The 24850-nt window shown below is 37.1% G+C and overlaps 1 protein-coding gene across 1 annotated transcript; it reads left to right on the top strand.

The window, feature by feature from the left end:
- The first annotated feature begins 833 nt into the window (after window positions 1-833).
- RAD51AP2 (RAD51 associated protein 2) lies at window positions 834-20363 on the top strand. The gene is given in 6 exon segments (XM_071548147.1): window positions 834-909; window positions 10872-11433; window positions 12510-12564; window positions 12567-16575; window positions 18476-18568; window positions 20245-20363. Coding segments are annotated over 6 exon segments (4914 nt in total).
- Window positions 20364-24850: the final 4487 nt, after the last annotated feature.

The raw sequence follows: 24850 nt of genomic DNA on the forward strand, positions 1-24850 counted from the left end.
AGTGGGTTAGGTTTTAATGTCATATTGTGCTCTAAATTCTTTTTCTTTGCAACACAGATAGTAATTCATGATCCTTAACTCTGATGCAATTTCAAACTTGTGGTAGACTTACAAGTGTTTGTCCCCTTTATATTGATATGAGCAGTAGCGTAGCTGAGATTCTGCTGTTTCTCTTAAGAAATTTATCTTATGGTCTACATGAGTTGTTGAAATGTGAGTTAGTGTATATATGTAGTTTGTGTGTGCAGGTGCAACTACATACACACAATGTTAAATCTACATTATTTACTGCCAAATTTCATGTGTTAAATGATTTACTGTCTTTACAAAATTTGTTTATCAATTTTTCATGTGTTTACTTACTTGACTCTTAGTTGTTCTTTAGATAGCTGGGTAATGTGGGGATTTTTTATCCTTATGGATTGTTCTCTTTTACCAATTTTTTTATGTTTACGACATCTGAGCTATTTCATAGATTCTTATTGGGGCATCTGAACTGTTTCATAGATATTTAATCAACTTTCTTTCCTCATATTGAGTCTATTCTAAATCTCTATCCATAGTTGAAATAGGTGTTGAATGCAGAAGTTTTCTAAAGACCTACTGAAGTGTCATTTTTGGTCTATACCTGTGTTTACACATAAGAATGGCTCTTACATAAAATTATATAAAGGTGCATAACTATGATATACAATAATACATACAATAATATTATACAGGTATAAAAACAATATATATGTAATTTATCAATCTTTTATGTGAGAACAATGCTGATCAGTTTGCAAGATACTTTAGAATAATGCCCTCGGTCTTTCTCATGTTGATGGTTGACCATGTTTAAGATTGAGCAAAGCAGGAGCCAGAAGATATCTCATTTTGGAATTCTTCAGCATGAACTTCAAGAAGAAGGTCAGTGTTCTTAAAAAAAAATTTATCTCCTAAGGCTTTTATTAAGCATAAATTTCTGGTTCATATTCTTTAAAAAAGAACATTAATTTCTTCCTGTATTTATGCACCCAATATTTGTTTAATTTCTTGTTTAATTTTTTTTTCCTCTATCCATAATTTTTTTCCTAAGACTAAGAAAAACATTTAAAAGGGAGAGTCTATTTAAAATAATTAATTGATCTCCATTCGTGCCATGAGTATTACTGAAATTCCATATCACTTTCGAACTAGCAACACCTGAATAGATTAAAATAGATTTGAAAGAATAATTGCTGAATTTAAAAGCTAACTGCTTATTAAATCACCATAGCATAGCAGTTGTTTTAGCAGGCAGTCAGTGTGGAAACCATTTACCAGTTGCTAGGATGTCTCATTTATCGTGTTGACCTTCAGCTGTATCAAATCACTACATGCTGTGAAATAGTGGAAAGGAATAACCCACCTACCTGTATGCTCTGCCCGGTTCCTGGGGCTCGCTGCAGACAGACACAATGCTCTTACAATATACAGTAGTGCCAGGAAACCCCGGGATCACAGGAAAATGTACTCCCATCAGAAAATAAACTCCCATTCAGCACACTCAACAGGATGAGCAGAAATGAGTGGTGTTGAATGGACGTTTTATCCCTGTATTTGTCTACTTTACCACTTTTTCTTTCTTGCAGTGTTTTTCTGTGTCCATGGAGAAGATTTTTGTAAATAAACTATATATATATTGTGTATATAAATATAAATTAAATTAACACTGTAGCTACACTGTGACTTCATGGTATAGATGAGAAAGTATTTTCTACATGAAAATAAAGGGCTGCTATTTTTTCAAGATAATAAGAAAGAGGCAGTGTTGGTTTTTTTTTTTTTTTTTTTTTAATAATAGCCTGTTGTCTGGCTGCTTTAAAGAAATAAAACTGAAAAATTATAGATTGCTTTTATGTTGTATAACCAGTATTGTACATGGTTCCCTCCCTAAAAATGAAAATAGATTTGATTTATTTTTATTTATTTTGTGTTTGTTTCGAACACGTAGAGGATTGTTCATATTAATTGTCATGCAGCACTATTTATCATTGCTCCCATTTCTTAAGGTATGCCAGTATTATAGCCAGGTGGGGGCTGGTGTCTTCTCCCAGGCACTCAGCAATAGGACAAGGGGGCACGGGCTTAAGCTCTGCCAGGGGAAATTTAAGTTGGATATCAGAAAAAATTCTTTACAGAGAGAGTAATCAGGCATTGGAATGGGCTGCCCAGAGAGGTGGTGGATTCACCATCCCTAGAGATTTTTAAACGCAGATTGGACGTGGCGCTGAGTGCCATGATCTAGTAAATGGACTGGAGTTGGACCAAGGGTTGGACTCGATGATCTTGGAGGTCTTTTCCAACCCAATCGATTCTATGATTCTATGATTCTATTAATTTTTCCTGGACTTTGAAGTCCTGTATGCTAACAAATTAAAATATTTGTTTTCATCTACCATACTTTATATATGTTATTATAATTAGAGAATCTCAGTCATACCAAGATAACTTGAAAAGATGCTAGGAGAAAAGTGCTATCCACTTTTTTAAAAATTTATTTGGATAAAACATTTTAGATTTATTTGGTTTCACCTTACAAATACTGCACAGGAAGTCAAAGTGTTAATATTATTGACAGATAGTTACAGATTATTTTGAATTGTGCTTTCACAGGAAAAAATATTTGAATTTTGATTACCAGCCATTTAGAGTATTTCATCATTATAACCTACAGTTTCCTCAAATACTATCAACATTATTCCGGCTTTTGTGATTCTCTGTAAAGTGAGTTTCAACTTTGTCAGTTTTGTTTGCATCATTCATCTTTTAGTCATCATTTTTAATATAGAAGGTAATTTATTCACAATAAACCATAATCTACTCCTAATGGTTCCGTATTAAATGCATGAAAAGATGCACTTTACTGAACAAATGTGCTTTACGCCCACATTTTCAGCCCACAACTAGGACTCTATATTAGATCTGGATAGTAAGGGAGAATAAAAAAAAACAACAATGCATCTATCAGTTAAAATGGGCCTATTCACTTACAATGTAAGCAATACATTTTTTTTCTTGGTATTTAAGTCTTGTTTTGTGTTTGGCAAATATGCTACAATCACATTAAACTAAAGAATTCAGAAAATATTTTTCATTGCTATGTATAGGAACAGAGGAACATGTGTCTGGAGGAAAGCTTTGGTCATGGACTGCATATGTGAATAATTGGGAGTAGAGATGTCTTCAGTTGTAATCCCATTACAGGAAACAGTTTCTGAAGTCCAAATAAGAGATTTTAATTTTGAAGAATTTATGAGATGTTAATATGTAATGAAATCTGCCTCTGAAACATTTGCCATGGAGTAATGTGCTCTTCAAATTCCTGTCAATTGCTCTCAAAGTCAAAACTTTCTATCATTAGAACAAAATGTACCATTATGCTCTTCTGTCTGCTGAAAGATCAACATTTCTTTTTTTTATTATCACTAGAGAGATACATTTTTGAAAACATTTCAAACAGGAATAATCAAAAAATCAAGGAAGAATTCATTCAAAAATCTTTAACAGATTTAAAGAGGGATAAATATTCAACCTATATAATAGGCATTGAGTTTGTAAGACCAGTGATTTATTATTTCATTAATATTTAGGCCTGATTACCTTTCATTAGTAGCACACTTCAGCATACAGTATCCTCTGAATATGTAAAAATACTGCACATTTTTAAAACATTAATAGAAATCTGAAATATGTATGTAATTAAAGCAAAATCCCCAAAAGGTAAAAACGGCCACATAGGATCAGTTGGTTATGTTTTCTCTGTACAGAGATGGCACAGTATGTGGTCTCCAGCACTCATCAGTGTCTGATGTTTACATAAAGTGTAAAAGAAATTATGCAAATATAAAATAATCCTTCACTTAGTACATTCTAGCTACTGACAATCAATATTTTGCAATTTTTTGAATTTGAATTTGCATCCAAAAACAATCTGGAAAGAGGAATGCATAATGAGGTGACAAAGTTTGCTGATGGTACTGACTTATTTGGAGGAGTAAAAATGAGAACCACAAGTGAAGAACTGTAGAAAGACCTTGTGAGATGAGGCAATAAACTGGCAGTTGAAATTTCATTTGGAGTAATGTAAATGGCTGCAGTAGGAAAAAAACAGTCCCCACTTCACACTTCAAATGATGGGCTCTGAAGAGACCCTTTCTGCAGAGGAGCCATCTCTTCAAGTTATGATAAACAGTTCACTGAAAATGTCAGTGATCAGCAGCAGTCAAGGAAGCAGGCCAAAATTTTAAAATTACTGAGAAAGGAATAAACTCAAAATCAAATAATATTAATATGCTACTGCTTAAATATATGAAGCACCTGCAACTTGACCATTATGTTCACTTCTGATTCCTCATCTTGTAGAGGATATGGTAGAATTTAAAAGGCTCACAGAAGGGTCTACATCCACTCTCCCTGCCATGGGCAGGGACACCTTCTACTAGTCCAGGTTGCTCAAAGACCCATCCAATGTGGCCTTCAACATTTGTAGGAATGAGGCATCCACAACTTCTCTGGGCAACCTCCTCCAGTGACTCATCCCATCAAAGTGAGGAATTTCTTGCTTATAACTGATGTAAATGTGCCCTCTTTCAGTTTAAAACCATTTCACTTTATTCTATCACTACCTGCCCATGTAAAAAGTCCCTCTCCATCTCTCTTGTAGACTCTTGTCAGGTGCTGAAATGGCTCAATAAGGTCATCCCAGAGCCTTCTCTTCTCCAGGCTGAATAACTCAACCTTCTATTTCTATCTTTATATCTCTCTATTGAGTATAGAAAAGAAATCCATGGAAATCCTAATTATGTGGACAGTGACCAAACTAGATATGTTTGCAGATTGAGGCTTCTTAGGAGAGGCACATGTTTTATCCCAGGCTTGCCCTCTTTACTTGAGCCTGACATTTTTGTTGCTGTCAGGGTGCTGGGCTGGACTGACCTGAACGTGACTCAATATGACCACACTTCAGTTGCTATGAATACTCCTTTTCTTGCTTCCAGTTTTATACTACCAAATTTTGTATAGACTCATATCTTGTTCATTGTTAATGATCTCCTTTCTTCAGTTAAAAGTCCCAGTATATATACTTTTTTTCCATCTGAAAGTTCTTTTACATTGATCATCATTGTTTCTTTTACTTCATTTTCCAGTTTTATGCATTTAGGTTTTTTTCAGGTGGGATGACTGAGTTCCACTCACTGTTAAAGGTCTGGACATACTGTAGACTACAGAAATATAATTTTCCGAGTAATTTCTTACTTTTTGTAATTTTTTCATTGCTTGTGAATATTGAATTACTGTTTTCAGAGATTTTCTGTAGATGCTTCCATATTTTTTTACAGAGTAGTAGTAGCTACTAAATATATACTAAATGTACCTGTACAGATAGGGTTATATTTCTTTTACATATTAAGTATCATTTATCAATAATTAAATTGTTTGACAGAATTATTACGCAGTCATTTAGCATTGCAGGATGATTCTGGAATTCTTTGCAACCAGCTATAACTTTGAGTTCCTCTGATAACTGTGATCTTTCTTACATAGTAAGTAATTTATGAGTATGTCAAACAGCATAGTTCTCAGCACAGGTTTTTCAGAAATAAAAATAGAACAAATAAAGGCTTTGTCAAGCTCATCAGTTTGTTTTCATATGAAGTTTGATGCTCAAAGGTAAGATAAAGACAACTACTCAAAAGTGCACCTCATTTTTTTTTATATATTTGGCTTCAAAAGGCACTTTCATCTTGCACACTTAATTTTCATCTGTTCTTGCAAATGAAACAGGCATTATAATCTGGATAATTTTAAGAAACTAGATGGGAAGTAGCTGAGCAAGACCTTAAAATTCCCCAGAGAGGAGAAATGGAAGAGCTTATTATTTTCCTGTTTCTGATGCATCCCCAAAGTATCATGAAATGATGCATCATGCACTTTTGCCAAATAGCTCTGTGTGAAAGTTCAGGGACCCAAATCATTAACCTTTTTTTTGCTTTAAGGCAGTAGAGAACCTGTGCTAGTTCTCCTTTTCTTATATGGAGTGCAGTGGATATGGGGAAAACTACCTTGTGAAACTTGTCAGCTGTGCCATGGATATTTTGCACTGTGATTATATGCTTTGAAGGAATGTTCTGTGGGTGCAGCTTACACTCAGCTTTTACACTGTGCAGACCTCCCAGTATAAACTGGGACTTTCTGCAATACTTTATCCCCTCTTAAATGGCTCCACTTGTCTGAGAAGCTGCTTGAGCAGGTAAGCCCTGCAACTTCTACAATATATTCAGTTAGTAATAGCAGAAGGGGTGCTGTGTTTGTTGTTAACAAGACTTATTTCCAAGGACATAAAAAACTACTGATAAGTAGACATGGCTAATACTTAGCTTTACTATTTGACTCTGAAACAACTTCTTAGCTGTAAACAGTACTCAAGAAGAAAATAAGTGCAGATATTTTTTGTTTTCATGATATGTGCTTAAAGAAGAAAGTTTCTAAAACATAATCTGTTATTCTTAAGTAACTTTTAATCTGAAATATATAAGTGAATATAAGTGAAGTGCTATATGTGTTACCCATTAATTACACATGGTTTAGTCAGTCCTTATGTGACCAGCACAGAGACTAGAACAAGACAGCAACAGCAGAAAAGGGAAGATGGAAATTTTGTGGTATAACTAGCTTTTTGTAGCAAGCACTCCAGAGGCACTGGGGAATCTCTAACCTTAGAGATATTCAGAGCTTAACTGTAAAAGCCCGAAGGAGCCTGATCAAGGACTGAATTAGATGCAACTTGAAACCTGGCTCTGCTCTGAGCAGAGAGGTCCAGATGATCTCCAGAGGTCCCTTCCAAACTATTTTTTTTCTGTGGCTCTATGAAGTAACCTGTATGTTCTATGCAGTATCTAGAGCAAAACAAGATCAGGGATCATATGGACTAAATTAATTGCCCTGCTAGCATGAAAACAAAAACACTGCATCTGAGTTCCTTTGGATGCATGTGACCTGAATTCAGCAGCACTGCAGACTTTCAACAAAGAGGTTTTGAACTGTCTGGCAGGCAGAACTATTTTCACTGCCCTTTACAAAGAAGATGGATAGTAACAGATAAAATTTGATGCAGATCCTTTGTAGCTCTGTGTTTAGTGCTCTGTATACAAATGGCCTTTTTAGCTGCTTCTCTTTTGGAATTAAGCTGCAAACAAGGTATTTCAGCTGGAAAATGAGAACATTTTTGAGGTTGTACAGGGATTTAATATAGAAAGAATGATATGGTGACAGCAATGGAGCGGTATGATCAAGCAGTGTACCAGGTGATAAGAAGACAATGTGTCCAAAGTATCAAGTCTAATAAACAGCAGTTTTTATTCAAAGTGACAGCTGTCAAATGTGTAGGACAAGGCAGTCAAGCAGTGACTTCATTGCAGTGGACAAAATCAAGGGGCCATGGAGTGGTATCGTTCGCTCCACATTTAAACAGGACTGGCTCAAGTTCTTAATCACCTCTTGAGCCTGTTCTTTCATATCTCTCAAGTTGTAATAGAACTCCCTTTGAAAATAACAGAAAAGTTTCTTACCAGTGGAAATCAGAGCTGGTCATTGTGCTAGTCAGGCACCAGCAACAGACCAGTGCAGGGAGAAGATGGTGTGGGTCCCTTTCCCGAAAGCTAAAGAGGAGGCTTTGTCTTGTACTTTCTCAGCTTTAGACTCAATGCCTTCTGAATCTCTCCCAGTGAATCTTCGCACACTTTGTTCCATAATTTATTTATATTGTTAGAGTACTATATTTTGGTTTTATTGAGTTTCTGGAATGGTAATGTTAGTTTATGGCACAGTTCTGGTCCTGAAAGGAATTTGACAAATCCGAAAATTACGTGGAAAGGGGAATGCATAGCAAGGTGACAAAGTTTGCTGGTGATACTGACTTATTTAGAGTCATAAAAATGAGAACAACATGTAATGAACTGTAGAAAGACCTTGTGAGATGGGGCAATAAACTGACAGTTGAAATTCAAGTGGAATAATGTAAAATACTGCAGAGGGGAAAATATAGTCCTAGCATAACATTTAAAATCATATTTTACATAATTTTAAACACTCTTTGTTTTACAGTTCTTTTCTTTCAATTTAGCTCAGTGTGGGGCTGCAAGAGAAAAAAATGATTTATGGAACAGCTTCTTTTATGAGACCTCCTTTGCATTCATCATAAAAGACCTTATAAAGGCAGAAACAAAAAGAAAAATGGGAAGAAATATTAAAATAACAGCACCTCAAGAAAGGGTACTGAGCAGTTAGTAAACTTGTACTAAATCGTTTTTCAGAGTCTGTGGTTTTAAGCACAGTTGTATTCCAGGCTGAGCTTTGAAGGACTAACCTATCACTGAATCCCTCCATGACTATTTCTTGCATACACATGTGCGTTCTGCATGATGTTTTTTCTTTGTTAATCAGTACAGATACTCTGCTGGGAATATGGAATTAATACATGCAATGCATACAGGGAAACATTAGCTTCCTTATGATTTAAAGTACATTGGGTAAAGTTGAAGTTGTATCTTTATTAAACCAAATAAAAAGTTTATTACTAATAAATAAGCTTATAAGTATTATTTATTGAGGATGATATGGAATACTCTGGAGTAAAGGGAGGGATTGAAGTTTTTATTTAACTTATTTCAAAATTGCATGGTTACACAGGAAGCATGAGCATTAGGGCTGCAGATAAAGCAGTTGTGATAGGAAGTACTGAATGGATTTTTACACCCCAACTCTGTTATGAATACTTTTAATGATGGCACGGTTTTGTGACGTGTTTCAGTAAGATGACCAAAAAGGTAATTTAAAAAATACAGTTTCATAAGGTTAGTGACTAACATCCTGTTCATAAGACTAGTATCAAAATGAGCATTTTCCTAGTAAAGCAGTAAATTCCCTCTGCAATATTGATTATGACCTTTGATGAATCAGTGTTACAAGGTGAGCTGCCTTCAGAGTGGGATTTTTAGCATTACAGTGCATGATACAGACATGATGAATTACAACAGTCAGTCCTTCAGCATTGAAATTTCACATTCTGAAAAGGCAGTTTGCTTACAATGAATTCTAAGGACAAGGCTGAAGTCATTAAGATGGCACAGCTAAATTGAGACAAAGGACCTGAGCCAAATTGTACTGTTTCACTTGACAAATCAAGATTGTCAGATTTTAGTGTCTTATGGATCATGTTGAGTACCATAATTGGTTTTGGTGCTGTCTTTGCTGATATTTAACTTAATTTAACAAAATGTATTCCTGACCTTTCTTTTAAATATTTTGCAGTGTTTTTCTTTTCCAGTTTTCAACAAAAATGAAAAAGAAATGAGAATTTCTTGTTACATCAGTACCCAAAACTTCTTTGATGACTTTATCAAGAAACTGCTCTGCAACCCACTTCAACAACTCCCAAAGTATAATAATAGCTGCATAGTAGTACCTGATAGCTGTGATGGAGATGTAACCAACTGACAGAAAGTAACAATTTGAAATTAGCCACATTCTACAATGAAAGTGGGGTGTTTGCATCCTATTAAAACAATATTGAACCGAGTAGCAGGGAAAGAAAGTATGTCTTTTTTTCTACTCCATTACCAAAAATATGCTGTATTCAATTTGTACTGTCAGTAAACAAATGGTATGAATAAATCTTTTTCATCAGTTGCAAATTAGAAGTGCAGAGCATGCAGGACATACTCCAGTGGAAGCCTGTCAGTTTATGCTGGATACCTACATTATGTACAGCAAAGTTCTCCATGGATGTGGAACAGCTGGATGGGGTTTAATAAACAATCTTGATTTATAGCTGTGTAGTTGCGAGAAAAGGCAGTTTTCTTTATTTTTCATGTAATTCTCATTGGTTTAACTGGTCAAATACGTGAATAATTTTAAACTGACTCCTATTTACTTGCAACCCACCAAGCATACTAAGGGACTGTGAGGGCAGGCAAGGGAAGGAATAGTCTGTTCAGAATATGTTAGAATGCCTACAGCATTTCCACTTCAGAAAAATACAATATTTTGCTTCAGAAATACCTTCTAGATGCTATTCCAACACAGAGCATAAGTGTTGTGGTAAATCTCTCTCACAAGCCTTAAAATCCTATTTCTAGTGTATGTGATGACCTTCATTCCATATGGTATTTTAAATATTTTAAGATTTAGATGTGATCTCCTGGATTTCATTTTTTATTTGTTGCTTAAAATTAAATAGGAACTGTATCTTGTTAACTAAAGATTGATTTAATTAATAATAGTTTTAAGCATTAGAAGCAGTTATTTAACCAACTTTGCTTAGAAAAGCAGAAATATTGAAAAGAAAGCTATTTTAGGGCTCAGTTCCATACAATTCCTGTGTGGAATGTTCACTGCCAGGAACAATGGATCTGTTGGGCTTCAGTGGATTTGTTCACTACAGTATGGACAACAAACCTTAAAAAAATACATATTTGCAGCATGAGACCCTCTGAATGTTTCTGTTTTTACTGCCCATCCATAACACTATTACAGCGACCTGCTAGTTTAGCACAAACTTTGAAACTTTCTGGGCATTTCATCGGCGAGAGAGGAAATCTGTTTCAAAGGCGTGGAGCTGTATGGATGGATCCTGGTTATTTTTGGAATAAAGTTCTTGGCTGGATCAGCACTTGCTACTGTGAAAAGAAAGATCAGGGAAACAATGTCTGCTCTGCCGCTTGTTAGAGCAGAGGGTGGAAAAGGAACAAGGACATAACCTTTTGCTCATACAGCATCTCATACTTTTGGAATTAGGGAGTTTGGAAAGAAACCCCCACAATCCCGCTTGTGGAAATAACCGTCGGCAGGATGCTTGGCTCTGCACCGTCACCCAACAAATAAAGGATTTTCCAACCAAACTGCGGCCTCCCGGCAGCCACGCTCCTCGACGCAGAAATCCCGACTGGTCGCTCTCGCTCGGGGTGGGGTGAGGAGAAGCCACCCGGCCTCTTTGTTGTGGCGAAGGGACACAGATCCCGCGGGGGAGGTGCCGCCCCTGCCCCGCGCGGTGCTGCGGCCCCGGCGCGCGGAGGGGTTTCCCAGCGCGGGGGCTGTTCCCGCCGCAGCCCCCGAGGGCGGCAGGTCCGGCCCCGCCGCTCCCCCCGCGCCTGGAGCCGCCCCGTGCCCAGGGCACAGCCAGCGCTGGGAAGGCCCAGCCCCGCCCGGCGACAAGCCCTGGAGACGCTGGAGGAGGAGGGGAGGGGGCAAGTTGGCTGTGGGGGATCCCCTCTGCCCTGAGGGATGCTCCGCCGGGAATCACCACAGGGCGGGGTCGTGGCTCCTGGAGCGGCAGAGGGGAAGCACAATCGCTTTGGAAGACTTTAAAAGAAAAGCTTACAAAAGGTTACAGAAGTATAACCTCTCACGAAGGTGCGAGGCGCCTTCCCTCGCACGTAATTCCTGGGGGAGGGTGGGTGTCTGGCAAGCGGGAAAGCACCACAGGGACGGGACAGGTCCTGACACCTGAGGCGGGGGGAAGCCCCTGAGGGAGCGGCAGAGCCGCCCTGAGGGAGGCGGGAAAGCCACGAGCGTGAGGATCCATCCCCTCTGCATCGCACAGGTATATCCCGCACCACAGGACTGTTCCTTGCCAAAATGGATTTTCCTGTGCCGTTAAAGAAGTAAACCTGTCAAATTAGGGATAGTACTTGACTGTTGAATCGTGCAGTCCTGGTTAAGAAAATTAATTCTCTTAATTACATACTTGATGAAAGGGTTTGAACACGTTCCTGTGGGCTCTCTGGGCGATGACTGGGTTGTTCAGAGACACGAGGCTGTTACAAGGATAATAAATTATCTCGATGAGTGTATAGAGTTTAATTTTATTCAAATTATGTTCTTCACACTAGGTAGATAACTTCTTAAATGAAGCTGCTGAGTGCATTTAGCTTGGAGAAACACACACTCAAACATCACCAGCACCGGTGCACTTGACAACCTGGATTTATACCCACACCACCACTGTCTCTTACATGAAGATAAAACCTGGTGCAGTGTTTTGGCATACCTGAGGGCTTTTGATAAACTTTCCTACAGCTCCACATTAGAAATTATCACACAGTGAAGACAAGACTGGCAATTTCTTTTCACAAATAAAATTTTAACAATTTTAAAGAATCCACTCCCAGATTCAGAGGAGTTCATAAGTTGATGTTGCTTTCTTGATATCTGTTCTAAGTATTCAGGTTTTCTTGCCAAATATACTGTGTAACAAATGCACGAAAAATGCAATTAATCTCCTTAACTTGCTAACACATAAAAATTCTCACCCATTCTATTTTTGAAAATGTTTGCAACTTTAGTAAACAACTCCCATTTTAAATTCTAGAAATTGGCTTTAAATGTTCAGTGGTTCTGCCTTTATTTCAGGTCTGTAATGTACACAGAGCAAATATCAATGTGGTGATCTGTAGATGATAGAATTACTGATTTTGTTTCCTATATAGTTTGGAAATTGTTAAGAGATCATCTATGCCTAAAACTTTAATATTTCTTAAACTTCCAGGACTGTCTCAGCAAAAGTAAAACTTATTTTTGTGAGCATGAAAAGTACATGTTCCAAAAGATTTTTATCTGCATCACCAGATGACACTGAGTGGTACCTGTATGCAAAGCAGAGTAAAATAGAAAGTGATCAAAAAAGCAGAGAGAAAGAGGAGCAGCCAAAGCTACAGCGAAGCACAGAGTGTGGGAACAGGAACCAAACATCACCACATACACACCACGTACATCACCCCCTGTACTTATCAGAATTACAAAATCACCTGTTGTTAGAAAAGCAAAGCTGTGATACAGCAACAAAAACTTTCTGTTCTCAAAGATGTAGCAATGGAGGGTTATCATGTAGAATAACAGAAAATGAACTGCCCACCAAAAAATGGAGTCCTGAAAATGGAGACCAGAATACCACAGAAGATGATATTTCATTGAGTGTACATGGACAGCTTCTTGAAACAGAGTTGCTTGGTGTGTCGAGTGCTGCTGACTCGTGTCAAAATCTACAGGTACTAAACCCACCCGAAGTGCAACAGAACAACAGTATAGAACAAAATAATAAAAGAAATGAGGATAATGAGATCAAACAAATTTCTCCAGTTACATCCTTAAAAAGACATTCATTTCAGATGGAATTGTTGAGGCAAAAGTCTCTTTCTGATAAAAGGTGGCAGCAATACCAGCTTTTGCAAGTTCCATTTTTGTGTGGTACCAGTTCTGTGTTTTCACACACAGAAAATAAGAAAAATAATTTTCTGAAAAATGTATGCTCTGCAGAAGATAAAAATTGTTCCAGTAACAGTAAGGAAAATAGTGCAGAAAGAGGTAATAAAGAAAAAAATAATTCATTGTATATAATTCCAACATTGAAACCTTTTAAAAGTATGCAAGAACTGAAAATTCCAAATTTTCAACTTCCTACCATTTCAAATAAAATAAATAGTAAAACATCATCAACCAACTTGAGTGGGACAGATTTGAAGAGTTCCGAGGGCCAGCCATCTTTGTTGCAATCTAAACAAATACATGGTGGGCAAAAAGTATCTGAGACAGGAAAACAAAAATTGCAAAATGATAAAAATGGTGTCAGAGCCTTAACTGTTGGTTCTGAATTTAAAGAAAAGAATAACTCACCAATTAAGAAACCAGAGCACAGTAATTTGGCAGCAAAAGAAGTATCTGGAATTTATTTCAGAGGCGACAGCACTGACATTGAATGTAATAAAATATTTGCTGAAAATGACTTGGAAGATAAAATGCTGGAGAATTCAGCGGGTGATGATGACCAGAAGTCAAAGATGCTCATTTACATTAGTGCTAAAAATGTTCAGAATGAGAAATGTGTCAGCTGTAATGATCTTCTGCAGAGAATGGGGAGGAAGAGCAGTAATGAGAATACGGGAACATTTCATGTACAGACGAGTATTCCGGTAACAACAGAAGAATTAGAGGAAAATAAGTTAGACCTACACTGTGATGTGCGTAATTCCAACAGTAATATGAGTTTGTATGAAGTGGAACCAAAACTCTCCACAAAGGAAATACTTGACTTCCAAAGATATGCAACAAAAAGTATTATATCTGAAAGAAGTTGTCCTCGCATTATTGTGCAGAATTTTCCAGATAAGAGAGTGAGTCGCAATATATTTAGGGCGAAGGAACTGTTCAAATCAAAGTTTTCTTTTCAAAACATTTTGTTTGGGTTGATCAGGACATGGACTGAGTCTTTCCATGAAGATCTGTCCACATGTCAGGATTGGTTTAATTGTTGTGACACATTAAATGAGCGGTGTGATGCTCAAGAGCTGGTAAAGAGCACTGTAAACAGGAACCACAATGATAAAATATTCATTTGTTTGCTGGCTGTTATTTCAAATCATCTGAAAGGGGAGCTACTTAAGACAATTCTTTCTTCCTTTTCCAGTAGCACAGATACTTTATTGGCGGCTGAGGGCAAGTCTGTGCGAGTGGAGAAACAGCCTTTACGTGGCAGAAAAGAAAATCAGTTGAACTCATGCACAGATGATACTTCGAGGCAAACCACAAAATTTCTTAAAGAAAATTATACTTATCCAGGCTTTGTAAGTTCCAAATTTACGGAAAACATTGCTCTGGAATTACAGAATGAATGCCAGAGAAGATGCTTTTCTAGACCTTTAGGTGATGAAGAGTACACTTGCCTACAGATAGGAGCCCTCTTTCATAACCAAAAAAGCAGATTGTGTAAGGGAAGACATGTCAGGAAGCACCACCTTTTATCCAGAAAGAATGAAGCTTTTAGTGCTTATTTGAGGTCAGTCAGTCACAAAACCAGTATGAAAAAGCAGATTTTAAGTGCTAAATGCCTAATCCTGCTGCAGGGCACTCCTGATTGTTCTTCACTAGACAAGATGTATTGCTGCAATATCACAAAAATACAGTATCTGATGGGAGCCAATCTTAGATTTTGGAGATCCTTTCCTGCACATTCAAAACTGGAATTTAAAAAGTTGAATAGTAAATCTATAAATGAGGAAATATTGGCAACTACTGTAAAGCAGGAGAAGGAGAAACCAAACACAATGCTTAGAAGTTCTTTTCATGTAGAAAGATTTAAAGCTTTCTCCTTTGTTTTATGTGAAAACAAGAAACACAAAACTTCTGGATATAGAAATTGCTTAACTTCTACAGATGAAGTCACTAATAGTGAAGTCACATATACCATGAAAGAATATGCGGGTGCTTCTAGTTGTATAAATGCTGATGGAGAAGAACGTGCTAATTCAAAAGAGTTGCAAATAAATTATCCCAATTTTTTTTCTAAAAAATCTTATTCTATTTTTGATACATATGAAAAAATTCACCTTCCTACTGAAGACTTTGACCAGATCCCAGCTATAAACGAAGACAGTTGCATGAAAAAAGAGCTGTATGAAGAAAGTGCAGTCATTAGTCCAAAGGAGGTTCATTGTTTGCCTGTTAAATCAAATGATGTGTCGATGCTACTTGAACAGTCAAAAGCAACTACAGAAAAATACAATTCTCTCCTGCTACTAGATAGACAAACAAAAAAACATGAGTATTGTAAAGAATTGTGCACTTATAGCCCACATTTAGCAAACAAAAAAGTAGAAGACCAAAATACTTATTTAAAATCTGAAAATTTACTTCCTAGTTCCTCAGATGTTTGTCAGTCTGTCACTTTGTCATTGGATAGCAGCTCTTTGGTCAACAGAGGAGTAAGTGGTGATGGACATGGCAGGAGTTCCTCAAGTGCAGGCAAACTAAAAGAAACAATTCCTGCCATGGTACAGTATCCATCCACGGGAAGGCCTTCGATGACAGATACATGCTTGCAATTACAGGCCAAAGAAACAGCTCAATTTTCTTTACAGGGGCAAGAACGGACAAATAAGACCGGCAGTTTAGAGCCGGCAACTTTGAAAGAGCATCCTGAATATGTAAAAGAACAGGAAGAGAGAAATGATGAACAAATGCATGTAACTAATGAAAGTCAATGTGAGACTGTAATGAAAGACTTGATTATGTCACATTCAGAAGACGAATCTCAAACATTCATTGCTGGAGAAGAGGAATTAAAAATGCATTTATCCGTGATGAACAATGGATGTCTGGAAGATGTAAAAAATAAGTATTTACCTTTAGAAAATAAACTCACACATGAATTTGAACTGAAGAGAAAATTCGATTTAGTGCTAGAAGAGCTACATATGTTTCACAAAATTAGCAATGAAAATGAAAACAACTTATCTAGTTTGGAAACAAACTCGCTTGACAATTATTGGGAATTAAATAATTCTGAGGAGATAGATGAAAATGTGACAAGTGTTTCTCAAAAGAAAATATGTATTTCTTCTCCAATTCGTGGTACCATAGAGAAGCAAAACATAACAGATAGTAATGAAAATTCATTAAATGAAGAGATACTAAATGAAAAGAAAGACCAGGAAGTATCTAAGGAATATTTTATTTCAAGACTTTCAAGTGAAGTATTGCTATATTCACCTGTTGCAGAAGGTAAGCACATAGAACTATTGACTATTATGTTAAGAAGAAAATCTAAATTTTCTGCAATATTTGATTTGTTTTAAAGGTGTGTTTTGCAACGCAACCAATTCCATAACAATAACTGAGTTTTTATGGAATTGTACAAGGTTTGTTGGACAAAAGTACTTCCTATGAGTAGCCAAATGCAAAACCCCCCCACACTACTACAGATACCTGCACACTGTGCTGTATCAGGTGTAGCTCAGAATTCAGTCAGTCGGTTTCAGGCTTGCTCAAACCTGTGTTAATGCACATTCTGTCCAATTATTGTGTTTGATTTTATCATAAGGAGCCCTGAAATCTCTCTAAGAGTCAAAACGTCAATGAGATGCACATTCACAGAGAGAAAACTACCAATTAAAACATAATACAATGTTTACAAGGCAGACAACTGTTTTCTCACAACTGATGTCATGGAATAAAAAGAGTTTGGGTTGAAAGGGAACTTGACAGGTCATCAAGTTCAACTCCTTGAAATGACCAGGGACATCTGCAACGAGATCAGGTTGCTCAGAGCCCCATAAAACCTGACCTTGAAAATAACTCTATAACACAAATATGTAACCATAGTTAGGTTTGTTCAAGGTTTAGATTCTGCTGTTATTTTATTTTTCCTTAAAGAGCCACAATCCCCACTTCAAACAGTAAGTGGAAAATCTGCTTTGTAAACTCTAAGACTCTTACCCCACTTGCTGCAGAATCAAGAGGTATCTCATGAGCAAAGCAAGGACACCAAGAAGAAACACAGTTGAATGCTGTGCCTTCTTTTACAAAGAGCTTTTATGTGATAAGTAAATTACTCAGATGGGCGGTCCCCTGGTGTAAAGGAGAGCACTCTGGACTCCGAATCCCAAAGACCTGAGTTCGAGTCTCAGTGGGAACCGTCCCCTGGCAGTTCAATGCCTCCCTGCCATCTGACCCCATCAGATCTGGGATGCCAAGCAGGGTCTGCCCCGGTCAGTACCTGGTGCTGGAGACAGTCCCGAGGACTTCACTGTCACTGCCCAAGCTCACTTGGCCATGGCAAATGGACCTTAGGAATTAAAGAGTGGGGCCACACAGTGCCCTCACCTAAAAAATCCACTGCACAGGCTGGAAGGGCACACCCACGTGGGGAGAGCCCTTCCCAAATCTTTGTTTGTGAAGTTGGGCCATACATACATGCAAATTACTCAGATACTTTTCAAACAGTGTATTTATCAGATTGTGTGCATGAAATTCAGTTTGCAGAAGTGATGAGTTCTCACAGCTGCAAATGAAATCAGTAAGGGGTATTCTTAGGTCATATTTGGTAAATCATCTGATGAAAATGCAACCATCTCAAAATTGGCATATGAAATCAATTTCTCAAGGACTTGTCACTAAATTTATAAAGTGAAAAATGCAGGGGATTTATGAAGGTAATTAGTGTTTTGGAAGAATCTGGGGAAGTGACACAGAAAAGCCTCAGAGGGAATTGTTTTCAATAGAGTTTTAACAGCACAACTTGAGGCAAGTTATACCTGAATGCTTTGCCCCAGAGAATGAAAACCTATCAGATACTGGGTAAATGGCTCAGTAAGTGATGGCTTTACTGCCTCAGCCTGGAATAAGATCCAAGTGGAGAAAATTATATGTCATCAGAGGATTCAAAACTGCATTATTGCATCCATGCAAAGAGGAACTTCATGAGGTGTAGAATTAGCTTTTGTCAAGCCTCTGAGAGTGAGATTTTGTAGTTTCATTAATATTTCCTGTAGTATGCACATACAGGTTTTCATCACATCAAGAACCACAAATCACTAACTAGATGAAACAAACTTGGTTATTTTTTTAATCAAAATCAATTAAAATATTAAAGGTATTATGTTTCTGTTTCAAGACTATTTAGGTGCACCTTATAGAAATCCATACACATGGGACCCTGCTTTTTTACCCTGCACATTTTTTAAGGAGCAAAGCTATAATTTGCAGAAAGAAGGAGGTAAGAGTAATATTATTCTCTAATTTATACCACAAATACTAGTACTAATAGACGTATTTCTCAAACATTTCTATTTGTTTTCTTCCCTTTTTATTTTTCTCTCTATAGAAATTACATTTAGTTTAGTTGTAGGTTACTAGAAAAGTGTCCTGTCTTTGGCTTGGTTCACAGAACAAGTCAAGCTGATGATCATTTTTGTTCTTTGGATAGAAAAAAAGAACTCTTACAATATGAGGTTTCCTTTGTTGCTTGTTTTGGAGCCATTTGGAACAAACATCTTTGAGTCTACAATCATTGCAATATAGCCAGGATATACTGCAAGGAGAATATGTTTTGATATACTTTTTTTTGGAAGATTGGCAGTTTTGTATACATTGTGGAAGGAAATTCATGAGGATATTGTCAAGAGATCTATTAGGATTTACACTGAATGTTGCCTTAGAGGTTATTCTGAAACAAGGGCTGCATCCAGTTTTGTCACTGGGAATGCTGTATTTGCTGTACTGATAGGAGTTCATGTCAGATGTTTTCCTGATGTGTGAGTGTCTCCCCCTATTTTTAGTGGGATTCTAAGCCATCACATGTCACAGAAACGGTGGCTGCTTTGGGAAGGAGATGTCTAGGTGGGACAAGAAGATTTATACTTCAGCAGTTTTATAGTGTAGCATGACTAACAACCATGATTTACTGGCTACATATAAACCCATAACTCTTGACTGACTTTTAGTGCCTGCTGTTCCTCTTCCAACTGGCTCTTATGAGTCTTAGAAAAGACATGGCAGCACTACTGTCTCATCATTGATTTAAGAATGGGGCTTTGTTTCTCATCCCATCTTAGAGAATTTTTCCCCTCCCTTTAGTAGGATACCATCCAAATACCTAAGGCTCTGATGAGCTCACTATTTGATGTCCCAGCTAATTGCTCAGTGCTTCATCATTTTATAGAATAATGTAAAATAGAACAGAAAAGATCTTGAAAAAATTTGACACCTTCTCGCAGATGAGTTATTGTCATAATCTCTAGTTAACAACCTCATGGTCTTCTGTTCTGCCCCAGTGAGTATATTATTTTATGCAAAAGAGAACTGCTTCTAAAGGATGACTGAATTATACTTCTAAATAATAAAACCTTAGTAGACTGCTAGATCCTACCTTCAGAATACCAGATACTTTACCTAATAGATCATGAAACAGAAAACAGATATTCTTCTATCCTGCTTTCTGTAAAATGAGTGGCTCAAGAAAGGGCATCATGATTATTGTCACTGGTAGAGAGGTGCCTGGTTCTGTAGTTTTGATTTTTACACCTAAACCCCTCAGACTAGTGGTAAGTATTAAAGTGTACTCCCCTCAACATGTCCCTTCTGTCCTGAAATGTTAACTTGTATCAAATTATATGTCTTTGCCAGTTTCTTAAGAAAGTTACGTAATGTTGGGTTGAGGATCCTTCTAATCAGAGGGAATCTGCATGTCACCAGCTGTTTGCATTTCCTTTTCAGCCCAAACAATCTGTCAGGTGCTCTAGAGGCAAACACAATGGAGGTGGGATAGGATGTAGTATAGGGCTGATTAATTAATATTGGTCTAATTTACTTATCTTGTCAGTATGCAATTCTTGTGTATATCATATGGAATTCTGATATTTTTTCACTTCTTATTCTTTCTTTTAAACACAGGATACTTTCTGTCTCGTGACATTATCAGAGTACAGCCTCTAAAAACATGCAAGGGCCCCATCAGGATTGGGCTGTCAAGAAGAGCTCGTCCCAAGCAGCTTCATCCTTATCTGAAATGATTTACTGAATTCTTTTACCAGTCTCCACATCTGGGATCACTCTACTTGAAAACTGTTGAAATGTTTCAATGTTAAGTTTTTCTGTTGATACTTTGATCTTTGCAGATTGAGGGTTTTTTAGATTAATATTGCAGTATTTGCTAGTGATTTATTTAGCAATACTCCTGTGAATACTTGATAGCAAAGGGATTTATAATGAATGTTTACTAGTAGAAGTTTTAATGGAAGGATGAAATCCTTTTAAAGTTTATGTAATATTAATAAAATCTGTCATGTATTTTTAATCTATTAAAATATACTGTGAAAATTTTCTGTCACACTCACATTCTTAGAATCCTCTGTGTGTTTTTATAGTTTTAAAAACTCAATATTTTTAAAGAGCTTTGTTACAAATGTTTAGAGTGATGAAGAAAAGAATTTCAGGAAGCTAAATTTAGATTGCTAAAAGGAAGATCATGTTTTAGGCTTCAAAGATTGTTTTCTCTGACGTACTTTTAGTTCCTTGTACTTGTCCCATCAGACAAGAGTTGGAAAGGAAGAAATGTAAGGTATAAACGTACAGACAGATTGTACCATTGTGAGGGCACTGATTTCATTGCATACAACATGTAGGCAAAATATCAATACATAAATTCCAGAGATTATGTATCTTGAAAAATGGGAACACTTGGGCTGCTCTGAGGCATGAAGATCCAGATTGGGGACATCTGTTAATAATTGTTAATATACTGATATTTTTGTTGTAAAGAATAGGGAGAGTTTCAACTGAATTAAAGCACAAGAAGAAACAAACATGGGTGAAGTCTGTAAAAAAACCCAAGTTTCAGAACAAGGGTGATTCAATAACAAGAATTCAGAAGAAAGCTCTAAACCATCTTTGATAGCATGAAGTGTTTTAGAAAGAGTGTATTTGACATTGCAAAGGATGAGAGGGAATTCCAGTATAAAAAGTGTTACAGAACAATGATGGAATGATGATAAACCCTGGAACAAATAATAACACATGGTTGCAGCTGACACAGGGAAACTGAGCAAGCTGACTTGATAGGGAAATACATTTGTAGATTAATTATTCTACAGAATTTATAGCAACAGTGCAAAAATAAAGTCACTACACAATTTAGATTCTTTATGAGTGACCTTCAGAATGTGTCATATATAATAGCAAACATATCAGTATGATTATCCTATGAAGACCTAAATAAGGAAAGGAAATTCAGTCCACAATATTGAGAGAAATCAATGAGGCAATAAAATTAAAAAAACCCCAGTTATAATTTTGTTCCTAATTCCTGTTACATGAAATAGCAAATATGTCAGATGAACATTTCTTTCTAGGAACATCTGATTCATAAATAAGGTTGTCTAAATTGATCTGTTGAAATCTTAAGCATATGTTGTCCAAAAGGTGTGCACCATTTAAATAACAAAATTTACTAACTTTCCCACTAAAAATTTGATGATGCAAGTATAAAACCATCCATGCTAATGGAAAGTATATTTCTAGAAGTCACACAGGACAAGAAATTATCTTTCATTTATCTGTATGCCTAATTTATGGAAAAGTTTGAAAGGGCAAATGAACAAATAGAAAACGTTCAGAAGCAGCTTTTAGGAGGACAGGGTCATTAGTCAACTCCCTTGGGAATATGCAAATGAGACAGAGATATCCAGTCAGGCAGTTGAACAGGGATGAATGGACTAGACTTTGTTGCACCTTCACCATCAGCAACAGACTTCTCTGTCTCAGAGAGGGTAACTTGGCATTATGTGTCAGGTCGGGGTGGCAGCGTGAAGCAGCTTGAGGACCTGCGGTTGGTAGTAACAACTAACTGAGCTGAAGGTCACTAAAGGGATGCTGGTTTCTCAGTGCTCTGTAAGAAGTATCTGCTCAAATTTCTCTGGACCCCAAGAAGAAGCAACTGATCATAATTCTTTAACTAAGTGTTTTTTATTGTGTACCAGGACAGAGTAAGGAGGGCTGGTCTGTAGGCATCTGAATGTGCCTCTGGAGTTTTGTTCTCACAGCTGGGCAAACAGTTTCTTGAGTGCTGCCAACATACACTCGTTGTCAGGAATGATATTTTATCCATAGCTTCTGTTCATATTTGCAAAGGTTGATGTCTATAATAGGAGGATTTCTTAAAATTTGGTAGTGATACTTCTGTATTTATAAAACATTCTCTGAATTGTCCAGGAAAGCCTCTCTCTGTGTGATTCCCGATCCTACAGTTCTGGTGGAAAAAGATATCTTTACTCCACACAGCCATTTTCCCATATCCTCTTTCTCCATTGGCCTGTGATCTTTACTGATGAAGGGAATACAATTAAAACAGTGCATTAAGAATAATTATGAGTCACTTCTGATGACCATGGCTTGGAAATAGGTATGTCATATGTGTCCTAGCACAACTGGGCAACCCCGCTGTTCAGAGTATGGTGATACCTGGTCTCAGCCACCTTAAAAAATCACCAATCACAGAACTTTATAGATCAGGGCAAGGACAGCAACCAGTGCACGTGTCTACCAGCAGTTCCATGGCACAGACTGATCTGAGTTTGTGATGTCCAGGGGTCAAGGCCTTAAATGTCTAGTATCGAGGTTTCATGACTGGTTCCTAGCTATTAGTCTTCAACAGTAACCATAAAAAAGTAGCCTTTGTCATTCTGAAATCAGTTACATCAACAAAAGTCATATATGGAGGTGATGTGACCCCACTAAAGGGTATTTGTAATGCATAATAAACTGTTCCTTGCAATATCTTGGTAATTTAGTTCTGCCTTACACTAAACTCTGGAAACTCAGATTAGTCTAAAATCTGCAGGGATGTGTCCCATGGAAAGATTCCATGAAAAAACCTCAGCACTGTTTATACACTGAATCATACTTCCACTAAACAACTTTGCTGTCTAGTAAAAAGATACAAATGGTCTGATATGTGATAAGAAATATCTTCAGAATATCCAAGAGTTAGGCAGCAACTGCCTATGTTGTATTCAACTTTAGGGTTTAAAAAAATGCCTATTTTTAATTCTGTGAACTCAGCTGTTTTCAAAATATGTCTCTTTGTCTGACGTTTTTATGTGAAAATACCGCAATGCTCTTGTGTGCAGAAGACGAAGGTATATAGGCTACTTTTTTCAGGACAGGAGATAAAACTTTAAATCACTGAGTTTATACTCAGTAGTAAACATCCTTGTGTTTAATGCTGCAGAATTTGTTCAAGAATGCCCCCAAATATCCTGGAAAACACCCAAACACAAACCCCCCAATCAGTCGACTAAAAGAACAAAAATTGGAGACTATGGAGACAAATAGAATAGTCCAGCTGAGGTGTTATGTAAACTTTATGTCTGACTGCTCATTCAGCTGGAGAGAGCTGCTCACAACATGTCCTCATCTTAAATAACAGAGGGAGGGTTGGCACTGGGAATGCTGGCTGGCCTTCTGCCAACTTCATCTTCCCCAGTCCCCTTCAGCTGGAAAAGCTCAGGTACCTCCTTATGCCGGAGAGCAGCACAAGAGTGCTCAGCTGTGTAAGGCAGTGATGGAAGCTGGCACCATTCCATGGACTTTGGGAGCTGTGTGGGTATATGCCAAGCAAAGATCCTGCCATATGTCCTTGCATATCTGATCGAAGCAATGTGTATAGATTTTGAATATTTTTCATTACAGACACAGTATCTGGTGATGTTTTTGAATTAGTTAAGCCTGCTAATGCTGACTGTTACAGAAATGCAGATGTTAAGCATCATTATACTTTAATAATTATGCAGAAAATCTTAAATATAATTTCTGAATCATTTTGTATCAGCTGCTAGAACAATACACATAGCTGAGGCTTGTTTAGTACAAAAGGATTCAATTATACCCTACTGAAAGCCTTGAATTCCATTTTATCCACCGATACATGTGATTTTTTAATAAATAATAATTGAATGTATTTTTTTTGTCTGCCTTTCAAATGACTGGATGCAAAGCTAAAGCTGCTTTTCTTAGTGTATTTTGAATAAATGTGGGTGACTAATGAGTGAACAAATGCAAGATTGTTAAAATCCAGTTTAATGCCAGCACCTGTATAGTTATTGTCTCTTTCATGGAATTGAATTGAAACACATAATGAAGTCCTGTTACTCCTTCTACTGTGGGAAGACAGTTTCTAAACCAGAACAGATGACCAGCATTTCAGGGACAGCTTTGAAGAAAGGGCTGGAATGACCATGTATGATAAAAAGTTCATCATTAGGGAAAATGATGTCAGAGCATTTTGTGAATGTGTTACCAAGAAGCTTCATTTTGTTAAGGATGAGCTCCACTTTTGCTCTAACAGTTCACATCCAGTTTTGATTTTGATGCTCTGCTCCCAAATGTACATCCCACCAAGTTATTCCCTCACACCACTGGAGAATGTACCTGCTGTTGTTCCCTAGCCAAGCCACTGAGTTCACTTTACCTGCTTGTGCTCCTGGTGAGCCACTGATGGAGC

This window comes from Pithys albifrons, chromosome 2 (assembly GCF_047495875.1).
Source record: "Pithys albifrons albifrons isolate INPA30051 chromosome 2, PitAlb_v1, whole genome shotgun sequence".
Taxonomy (NCBI): domain Eukaryota; kingdom Metazoa; phylum Chordata; class Aves; order Passeriformes; family Thamnophilidae; genus Pithys; species Pithys albifrons.